Source organism: Rana temporaria, chromosome 11, assembly GCF_905171775.1.
Source record: "Rana temporaria chromosome 11, aRanTem1.1, whole genome shotgun sequence".
NCBI lineage: Eukaryota > Metazoa > Chordata > Amphibia > Anura > Ranidae > Rana > Rana temporaria.
The window spans coordinates 148,181,318-148,193,179 of NC_053499.1; the positions used below are offsets into that span (position 1 = coordinate 148,181,318).

General features: G+C 37.0%; 1 protein-coding gene across 1 annotated transcript in view; it reads left to right on the plus strand.

Moving 5' to 3' along the window:
- Positions 1-4,915: 4,915 nt before the first annotated feature.
- Positions 4,916-11,862, plus strand: part of FOXF1 (forkhead box F1) — a 7,083-nt gene continuing 136 nt past the window's right edge. The window contains exons 1-2 of the mRNA XM_040329412.1: positions 4,916-5,955; positions 11,067-11,862. The exon at positions 11,067-11,862 is cut by the window's right edge and continues 136 nt beyond it. Of these exons, the coding sequence (XP_040185346.1) occupies positions 5,001-5,955; positions 11,067-11,224 (1,113 nt within the window). The 5' untranslated portion in view covers positions 4,916-5,000 and the 3' untranslated portion in view covers positions 11,225-11,862. The remainder of the gene's footprint in view (positions 5,956-11,066) is intronic.

An 11,862-nucleotide genomic window follows, 5' to 3' on the forward strand; every position in this document is an offset into this window, starting at 1 on the left:
TTTTTATAATATTTTCCAAAAACATTAGAAATCAGAACATTTCATAAGGCGAGTGGAATATTGAATATTGTTGATGTATAGGCAGCTGGGGATTTAAAAACAGACTACAGTGCATGTTGATCGAATAGGGAGGTAATTAGCTCTCTACTGATTGATGCATTGCTGTTTTCTTGTTTTGTTTGTTTGTTTTGTTCTTTTTTTTTATGAAAAGGTAAAGACCAATTGTTTTATGCTGTATTCAAGCATTGATGTTTCTTTATAAAATGTAGAAATGTAAAGCTACACATGGGTGGTGGTTGGGGGGGGGGGGGTATTGAGGAGGGTTCGAGAAAAAGAGGAGAGAGATATACACAGAGGTTTGATGAATGAAAGAAAAAAATACATAAATCAAGATTATTATGTACATAACACATACACACTTCTCTGTTTCTATATTGCAGTACACCCAGCATTGATATAGGATCTGACTTGTGTCCCACCCCATAGTGGTGAAGGTGACTGCGGTGTCCCCCCATCTTCAGGGGCCCCTAGACACGCGCCTGCACGAGGAGGAGGAGGTGACCCTTATCCTCCCATAGGATAGCTGTGCCCCCCCCCCCTGATCCCCATTCTAGAGCCTGTCCAGCCTACATCCCTGGGATGAATCCTCTCCCATGCATTCTAAGTAGGTGACAAAAGTTCCAAGTGACATACCTTGATGGATGGCCTGTCCCTTGTCACCTTCTCCTCTCCTGTCGGTTCAGGAGCAGCTCAGGCTGTGTTTTGCAGGCAGCACCGAGCGTTGTCTGAGCAGAAGGCAGAACGTTTTTTTTTTTTTGTATGCACAGAACCTGTTTATATTGAGCTGTATAAACATCCTATCTCCAACACAGCAACTCCAACTCCCTGGAAATGGGCAAGACCCAGCAGATCCCAGCCAGGGCCCACCGTGCCCCCGGGACTGCACAGCTCTCCCTGCGCTCTGCCAGCCCTCAGTACCCACAAAAATGCCTTCATATCCGCTTTACAAAGCTTGGCCTTACTTTACATAGCAAACACCCATCAGGGGACCTAAGGAAAGGGGACACAGTGACGTCATCTGGTGTCAATCATTTATCAGGAGGGATAACTGTAATGTCTACACGTGTGGATATTATTATTATTATTATTAAGTATTTTAATTATGATTATATGGGGACAAATGGGGAGGGGGGGGGGGGAGGGGTAAAAGAGACGGTAGGCTGCAAAATACTTTTTTCCTCTCCTGCTCTGCATCTTTTAGTGGAGCTATACTATCCAGATTGCACTGTGGCTGTCTAGATGTTGGAGGACTACAACTCCCAGCCTACCTTGTGGTTCTCCACCCGATGAAAGGCTAGAATGGCCAGCCTTCTGTGTGTGGCTTTCCATCTGTTAAAGAACTACAACTCCCAGTTTGCCTTTTGGCTCTCCACCTAGAAGTCCTAGCCTGTCCCAGCTTTCCTTGTGGCGTTCTCTCTATAGAAGAACTAGAACTCCCAGCTTTCCTTGTGGCTTTCTCTCTATAGAAGAACTAGAACTCCCAGCTTTCCTTGTGGCTTTCTCTCTATAGAAGAACGAGAACTCCCAGCTTTCCTTGTGGCTTTCTCTCTATAGAAGAACTAGAACTCCCAGCTTTCCTTGTGGCGTTCTCTCTATAGAAGAACTAGAACTCCCAGCTTTCCTTGTGGCTTTCTCTCTATAGAAGAACTAGAACTCCCAGCTTTCCTTGTGGCTTTCTCTCTATATAAGAACTAGAACTCCCAGCTTTCCTAGTGGCGTTCTCTCTATAGAAGAACTAGAACTCCCAGCTTTCCTAGTGGCGTTCTCTCTATAGAAGAACTAGAACTCCCAGCTTTCCTTGTGGCTTTCTCTCTATAGAAGAACTAGAACTCCCAGCTTTCCTCGTGGCTTTCTCTCTATAGAAGAACTATAACTCCCAGCTTACCTTGTGGCGTTCTCTCTATAGAAGAACTAGAACTCCCAGCTTTCCTCGTGGCTTTCTCTCTATAGAAGAACTAGAACTTCCAGCTTTCCTCGTGGCGTTCTCTCTCTGTAGAAGAACTAGAACTCCCAGCTTTCCTTGTGGCTTTCAATCTGTTGAAAAACTAGAACTTGCAGCCTGCCTATAGCTCTCCATTTATTAGATACTAGAGGTCCCAGCATGCCTTGTAGTTCTACATGTATTGCAAAGGCAATTGTCCCAAACCTGCCTCGTGGTTCCTCATCTGATGAAGAGCTAGAACTCCTAGCTTTCCTTGTGGCTTTCTCTCTGTAGAAGAACTAAAACTCACAGCTTGCCTTGTAGGCAATGTATGTTGAAGGTCTAGAGGTCTAGAACTTGCAGCCTGCCTTAAAGCTCTCCATCTTTTTGATACTAGAAGTCCCAGCAGACTTTGTAGTTCTTCATGTATTGGGAAGGCGAAGCTAAATGACCCAACCTACCTGGTGGCTTCTCATCAAAGCTAAAACTCCAAGCTAGTGTGTAGAAGAACTAGAACTGCAGCCTGCCTTATAGCTCTGTCTCCATCTATTGGATATTTACTAGAAGTCTCAGCATGCCCTGCCAATTTCCATCAGCTGCAGAACCAGAAGTTCCAACCTGCCTTGTAGCTCTACATGTATTGCAAAACGAAATGCCCCAACCTGTCTGTTGGCTCTCCATTTTATTTGTTGCAGAACTACAGGACTACTCAACAATTTATATTTTTATACATATATAAAAATTGTTGTTTGTTTAATGTAACATTTTAAAAACTAAAATATGGGTTAATATATATATATATATATATATATATATATATATATATATATATATATATATATATATATATATATATATATATATATATATATTAACCCATATTTTATATATAATCTGGGGTAAAAAAAATAATAAACGTGCATATATATATATATATATATATATATATATATATATTAACCCATATTTTAGTTTTTATATATACAATGCAACATATATATATATATATATATATATATATATATATATATATATATATATATATATATATATCTTGTTGCTTGTTTAATATAACATTTTAAAAACTAAAATATGGGTTAATATATATATATATATATATATATATATATATATATATAAATCTGGGGTAAAAAAAATAATAAACGTGTGTATATATACAATGCAACATATATATATATATATATATATATATATATATATATATATATATATATATATATATATATATATATATTTTAACCCATATTTTCGTTTTTAAAATGTTATATTAAACAAACAACAAGTTATATATATATAAATTGTGGTTTGTTTAATGTAAAATTCTCAAAACTAAAATATGGGTTAATATATATATATATACACACACACACACACACACACACACACGTTTATTATTTTTTTACCCCAGATTTATATATATATATATATATATATATATATATATATATATATATATATATATATATATATATATAGACATTTATTTTATTTTTTTAACACAGATTTTAGTTTTGAGATTTATATATTATTATTGCATAATAATGCATATTATATACATTTATTTTTTAGACCAGATTTTTGAAAATTGTATATTAAACAACAACAACAAAAGATCAAGGTCAAATCATCATTCTAAGTAACCGCATCTAACTTTTCCCATGATGTTCACAGATACTCCAAAGGCTATGTATAGATAATCAGAAAAATTCCAAAAAGTTTCAGAGATATTCCAAAGTGTTCAGAAATATTCAGAAATAAAATTAAATATTAAACATTCACAAAAGCTAGGGGGCAGCTGGGACCTGTAGTTCCTCCTAGCAGAGGAGATGAGTGAATAGAAGAAGCCCAGGAATATTGTCTGCAGTTTGCTTTCTTTCTTTTTTTTTTCTTTTTGTACCTTAGCATTGTATTTGCCAAACAATAAAGGTCACAAGTAAAACCTGTAAACTGTAAATAAGTTGTATTGAACCTTTGGCTAATGAAATAATTATGTTTTCGGTCCAATACCTGTGGAAGTTTATGTAACAATGACTAAAGAAAATATATAAAAGACTGGAAAAGATAAAATAATAATGCAGTTTGCTTTCTTTATTATATACATGCATACTGTATCACTCCATGGTGCTGTGTAGGGAACAGTCCCTATAGTTAAAAGTTTATAAAAAAAAGTTACAAGAGTGATTTAAAGGATGAAGGCAGTGGCGCCTTTAATTGACCCCCAGTTGTCAGGGGAGGGGGGGGGTGTACCAAAAAAAAAAGGAGGAGGAGGAGGGGGGTCTGTGGGCGGGGCACCCTGCTTCTTACGTCTGACTGTGAAGAGCCGACAAACGCAGATGAGTCGAGATAAGTAAAAAGGCGGACAGCACAGACGGAGCTCAATCCAGGAGAGGCTGCAAAGCACAGCAGGTCACAGGTGACCCCAGGCAGCGCCCAGACTGTATGCAAGGGAAGAAGAGTGCAGAGCAGGAGTCATCTGGAGTCAGCAGAGCCCAAGGCAGAACATTGGACATTGCAGTATCCAGGGAACAGACCCAGCTACAGAGGCAAGCTACAGAGGCAAGCTACAGACCCCAGCCCTGACCAGGGAAGCAGAGCTTTGACACAGCAGCCAAAACTGGGCTGGACAGCAAGCTTGCTAATATTCCTCTTCCTGTTCCAGCTGTTGCATTCAGTAGTAGACGTTGCTCCCTCCCAGGCTCCTCTGAACAGCCTCTTCCAGCTCCCTTCCAGGCTCCTCTGAACAGCCTCTTCCAGCTCTCTTCCAGGCTCCTCTGACCAGCGACATCCAGCTCTCTTCCAGAATCCTCTGACCAGAGACTTCCAGCCTTTCTCCAGGCTCTACTGACCAGAGATTTCCAGCTCTCCTCCTGACCAGTCTTCTACACAGTCCTCCACCAACTGTGCCACCAGTTGAAAAAGCCCCAGTCTCCAAGCATCCCCCACCTTCTGATCCCCCCCATCAACTTCTCCAAGCTCTGAAGCCTCTCAAGCTTTGCAAATGACCGCAGAGATCCAACAGCCGCCCTCCCAGACCCCTTCCCAGAGCAGCCCCATGTCTGGAGCCACCGAGAAGCAGACCACGGTCATGGAGTCAGCCTCCTGCACCACCAAGACCAAGAAGACCAACGCCGGCATCAGGAGGCCAGAGAAGCCCCCATACTCCTACATAGCCCTGATAGTCATGGCCATCCAGAGCTCCCCCACCAAGAGGCTGACCCTCAGTGAGATCTACCAGTTCCTCCAGAGCAGGTTCCCCTTCTTCAGGGGCTCCTACCAGGGCTGGAAGAATTCTGTGAGACACAACCTGTCCCTCAATGAGTGCTTCATCAAGCTGCCCAAGGGTCTGGGCAGGCCGGGCAAAGGGCACTACTGGACAATTGACCCGGCCAGCGAGTTCATGTTTGAGGAAGGATCCTTCAGGAGGAGGCCCAGAGGCTTCAGGAGGAAATGCCAAGCCTTGAAGCCCATGTACAGCATGATGAATGGTCTGGGCTTCAACCATATACCGGATAGTTACAGTTTCCAGGGATCTGGAGGTGGAATCTCCTGCCAACCCAACAGTCTGGCACTGGACAGTGGCATAGGCATGATGAATGGACATTTGACAGGCAACGTGGACGGGATGGGGTTAACTGGGCACCCGGTGTCGCACCTGACTGCCAACGGGGGCCACTCCTACATGGGCAGCTGCACAGGCTCCTCAGGGGGTGATTACTCTCACCACGAGTCAGGGTCTCCTCTCCTTGGAGGAGGGGGCGTTATGGAGCCACATTCGGTGTACAGTAGCCCGGCCTCAGCTTGGGCACCCACCTCTTCTGCACCCTACATCAAGCAACAGCCCCTGTCACCCTGCAACTCTGCCACCAACCCTTTGTCCTCCAGCCTTTCATCCCACTCCCTGGAGCAGCAATACCTTCACCAAAACAGCCACAACACAGCATCTGATTTACAAGGTGAGTACCACTCAGCTGCAAGCCACTGGTGGCCCATGGTGCCAAGGCTGGCCTTATAAGGAAATGATCATTGTACACAACCCATACCAACCAATCACCAAAACTTTATATACTGGCATTCCTGAGCTGATGAAAAGACAAAATTGGCTGATCTGGGTTCTTGCACATCATGGCTTTTCCAGAAATTCGAACAATCTCTTTGCTATTTATTGTGACAGTTCATATAATTGTATTATATAAGTGTAACTAATTTGTAACTGCAACTATAGGACCTGGAATCAGTACAGACCAGAAAAAGTCCTTGGTCCAAATTATCTAGAAACACTGTGTGGTTGATTTGCTAAAATTGGAGCTTCACATTTTGGTGCAGCTATGCATTGTAGCCAATCAACTGTTGACTTCAGCTTGTTCAATTAAACTTTAACCAAAAACAAAACTGGAAGCTGATTGGTTTCTATGCAGAGCTGCACCAGATTTTGCACTCTCCAATTTTAGTAAATCAACCCCTGTGAGAGCATTCCTAGGCATCACTGTGTCAGGGCCCACCAGACTGAATCTGGTCAAGCTGAACCATCCTGAACTAAAACTTTGGAATTATCTCTGCAGGCATAGAGAGAAAATGAGGGATAATAAGATGGGGGGGGGGGGTCTGGGGGAGCACATGTGGGACAGGATGGCATGGCAGCAGTTAGTGTGGTGCCACCGGGGCTGCAGCCAGGGAAATTGAGGGTGAAGGTCTGTCTGAAGGCCTCAGGCTTGTTCTGCCCCAGGGGGGAAGTAGTCCCCTCTGACCACCATGCCCTGAAGGCAGCTCTGTGCTTTCCTGTTGTCGCCCTGCCCAGAAAACATTCCAATGGTATCCAGAGAGAATGTTTCCATGCGTTCATTCCTTATATCAATTAACTTAAGTTGACGCCATTCATTAAAACAATTACACTTTTAAATATAGTAATTTTATTACGTGAAAAATAATGTCATATTGTATATGTCCTTACCTAAAATACAAAACATAACAGGTTCTTACCTTTCTCTCAATACACTCACACACAGATATTTATTATTTATGTATATATATATATATATATATATATATATATATATATATATATATATATATATATATATATATATTTACACATATATATATTATATTATATATATATATATATATATATATATATATATATATATATATATATATATATATATATATTATGTATATGTATATATATTATATACCTCCACATTTTTTTTCTCTCTCTCTCTCTCTCTCTCTGTACACAAGTGTCTAATTTCTATCAATCAACGTCTACATCTATATAGAAGGATTTTTTCCTCTCTCCTCCATCCTCTCCCTCCATCTTTAATTCCATTCCTGCCTTCTATATATTCCCTGTACTTTTGGTGTATCTAGATTACAGGTATGGATTATCAGATTGTAACAAGTATGGAAAGTCTTTTATATATATATATATATATATATATATATATATATATATATATATAGAGAGAGAGAGAGAGAGAGATAGAGAGAGATAGAGAGAGAGAGAGAGAGAGAGAGAGAGAGAGAGAGAGAGAGAGAGAGAGAGAGAGAGAGAGAGAGAGAGAGAGAGAGAGAGAAAGAAAGAAAGAAAGAAAGAAAGAAAGAAAGAAAGAAAGGTGTATATTATAATAGTATGTATATACTAGGAAGGATAAAAAAAAAAAAGAGAGAGAGAGAGAGAGAGAGAGAGAGAGAGAGAGAGAGAAAGTGAGAGATTGTACATACAAACTATACATTTCTTTCTTTCTTTCTTTTTCTTTCTTTCTTTCTTTTTTTCTTTCTTTCTTTCTTTCTTTCTTTCTTTCTTTCTTTCTTTCTTTCTTTCTTTCTTTCTTTCTCTCTCTCTTTCTTTCTTTCTTTCTTTCTTTCTTTCTTTCTTTCTTTCTTTCCTTCTCTCCTTCTTTCATACACGTTCTCTCTCCTCTTTCTCTCTATACATCTCTCGCTCTACCCCCATGTCTTGCTTATACATCTCCTCTCTTCCAATATAAGTATTGATGTTTTATATTTCCATCTTTATGCGAATCCTCTTTATATCAATCCACCCCCCATCCATCCATCCTCCAGGGTTTTTTTTTTTTTTTTACTTTCATTCATTCTTTCTTTTCTTTTCTTGTCTATTCTTTTTCCCCCCTGACAGGACTGGGGATGGAAGTGGGCACATCTGATTATGGAATACTGAACAGCCCACACCACAGATGATACGTTTATATAATTATGTATCAGTTCTGTCATTTATACTATTTAATAGCTGCAACTTTTTTTGAGAAGCTGTGCCCCCTTAATATGGAATGATTTTAGCATTAAGCTCCTATTACTCTATCTATCCGGTTCCCCAGAGCTCTTTTGTTGCTGTCTCCTATCATGACAAATTATCATAATTACCCCAATAAGTGGTTGGGATGTTCTGAGGGTATAGAGCAGCTTTCCGCTCACTCCATGTAATGAAAAACTTCCCTTTTGTTAGTCTTCTTTTACTAAAACTTCTATTTCTTCTCTTTTTTTTGCCGCACATCTGCAACAGGGAAGACGCATGTACCATGAACACACATATAGAGGAAATTAAATATACATGGGGGGCATTTTGGGGGCTAATCTGCTAAAGGAGCTAAAAAAATTGCAAATGTTCACTTCAATTATCCAATCATGTGCAGAAGAAATAAGTAAACAGCAGTTTGGTTTTCACATGATTGGATAATTGAAGAGAATAATTGAAGAGAATATTATCAAAATGTATTGTGTGAAGATTCCCAAACCAGCCTTTGTATTGTCAAGCATATTTCAGTTTACTGCGTGTTATTTATTATCACATTGTTATTTTAAACTGCTAAGCATAGGTTATTATACAATCCTCTGTAAGCAGTAACAGTGACAAAATAAAAATGAACCCTGTACATAAATGCACAGAAATATAGAAATACAAATATATATATAATCTCTCTCTTTCTCTATCTGTATCTCTCTCTCTCTCTCTCTCTCTCTCTCTCTCTCTCTCTCTCTCTCTCTCTCTCTCTCTCTATATATATATATATATATATATATATATATATATTTATATATATATATATATATATATAGATAGATAGATAGATAGATAGATAGATAGATAGATAGATAGATAGATTTATCCATAAAGCTATCTGAACACTCTCTGTACTCATTAGTGAAACTGTGGGCATGGCACTGATTGACTAAAAGCAAATAGGCTATATCTAATTATATATATATATATATATAAAATGCATTCTGAAAAATGTTGTTCTCAGAAATTACTTAACTATACTTTTACCTAATAAAAATATTGTCAATACCAACTGTATGGTGATTATTATATCAATTTTAACACAACCCTATCATAATAAATGATAATCACAGTAATATTACACTTTCAAGGCAGCTCTATGCAGAATATAGTTTTGTGATGACAATAATAAATGTACACAAAAAACAAAACATAAAAAATAATGAAACAAATTTTGTGATAATAATCCAATTTTTAATCTGCCCACATCCAGTCACCCAGCATAAATATACATATTTTGGGTAATAATAATACTATATTGTTAATCTGCCCACACCCAGTCACCCAGCATAAATATACATATTTTGGGTAATAATAATACTATATTGTAGGGTAATCACTATACTATATAAACTGTAGCATAAAACTACCATGATAGTTGTTAATTATAGTGATATCCTTAAGATCTATGCAAAAATGTTAGGGCTTTTTACCTTATCTTATCTTACTAGCAATAATAATAATATTGATAATAACACACTAACCTCAAGATAGCTATTGTAGCCTAAATTTCATAAATATATAAATGTACTTAAATACAAATAAACATAGTTCGCAAATAAAAACAGAAAATACATTTTTAGATAATAATTTGGGGTAACAATACTACTACTACTACTACTAATAATAATATTGTAGGTAATAGCTATATACACCTACCATGATATTTGTGTTTTAAAGTGATATCTCTCTAGGTCTATGTTACATTTTTGGTGCTTCTACCTTATCTTACTAGCAATAAAATTATTCATATTGATGAGAACACGCTATCCTCAAGATAGATATTGCATTTTATACATACATAAGGGTACTTAAATACGAATAAACATAATTAATAAACAAATAGTGTAAATACATTTTTGGATAATAATTTGGGGTTATAAGAATATTAGTAATGTAATAACTATATACACTGTAGCATAAAACTACCATGATAGTTAATTATAGTGTTATCTCATTTTGGGGCTTATTTTAATGTTTTTCTCAATCAAAGTGTAAGTTAACATGGCAAACAATTACCTTATCTTACTAGCAATAATAATACAATTATAATATTATAATTATAATATTGATAAGGACACACTATTCTCAAGTAGCTATTGTAAAGTTATTAACCTACATTTTTATAAATACATAAATGTACTTAAATAGAAAGAAAAATAATTCATAAATACATATTAAACATTTTTTAATGATAATTTGGGGTTACAATAATAATAATAATAATTATTATTATTATTATGATAATATTGTAGGTAATAACTACATACACTGTAGCATAAAATGATCATGATAGTTGATAAGATATTATTTCTTCACAAGGTCTGCGTTAGATTTTGGGGGTTATCTTTTTCTATAGTTAGGAACATCCTATCCTCAATATAAGCTATTTAGCTGTTGTATACTTAAATATTTAATGGTCTATTTTTTAATATATATATATATATATATATATATATATATATATATATATATATATATATATATATATATATATATATATATATATATATATATACATATATATATATCTATGTATATATATCTATGTATCTATATCTATATATATATATATATATATATATATATATATATATATATATATATATATATATAATTTTGTTATAATAATTGTAGTTTATTTACTGTTTGGATGAACTACAAGCCTCAGCATGCAATGCCCGTTGTTCTTCCCCCACAGCTGGAGCTTGACAGTTGTGGTGCCCATGTCCTCTATAATGATGTCAGTTTCTTGTCCCTTCACAGGTATCCCCAGGTATCACTCCCAGTCCCCCAGCATGAATGACAGAAAGGAGTTTGTCTTCTCGTTCAATGCCATGGCCTCGTCCTCCATGCACGCAGGGAGCGGATCCTATTACCACCAGCAAGTCAGTTATCAGGACATCAAGCCTTGTGTGATGTGATCCCTGCCAGCAGCAGGCCAGCAAATGGGCCCCTTCACCCTGGACTCTGCATGTGGGCCACTCTGCAGCTGACACCCCTCAACCAGCCATGGAAAGTCTCTGATGGCAGCCAAAAGCTGCCCACTGTCCCTTCACTGTACATTGGGTTCTTTTTATTCCTCCCACTGGAAGCCATATCCTTCAAAGTGAAAGTAAAGCGCATAAAAAGGACTAGTTATTTTATTTTATTACAGAGGTATAACTGTTTTATATCTCCGGTCATCCAAGAAAACCCTGCAAATCCAGTAATCCAGTTCAAAAAATGGATTTTGTTTATTTTATTTTTTATGCTTTTTTTTTTTTTTTTTAAATACTTTGCCTCCTTTCTATTTTCTGCTGAAAGAAGGATTTGTAAAATAATATATATATACATCTTTTTTTTTTTTTTTCTATTTGACTTTATAGCTTCACTAATGATCAGGCTGACACAAATATATCCTTTTATCCTTCTGGCCAACAAGAGTGGACTTCAGGCCCGGATTATGAAGTTGCAGAGCTAATATGGCACTTTTTTTTTTATTAAGACAATATTTATTTATCTTTTATTCAGTAAAAAAATAAAATAAAAAAATTAAATAAAAAGACACCACCTTGCGTCA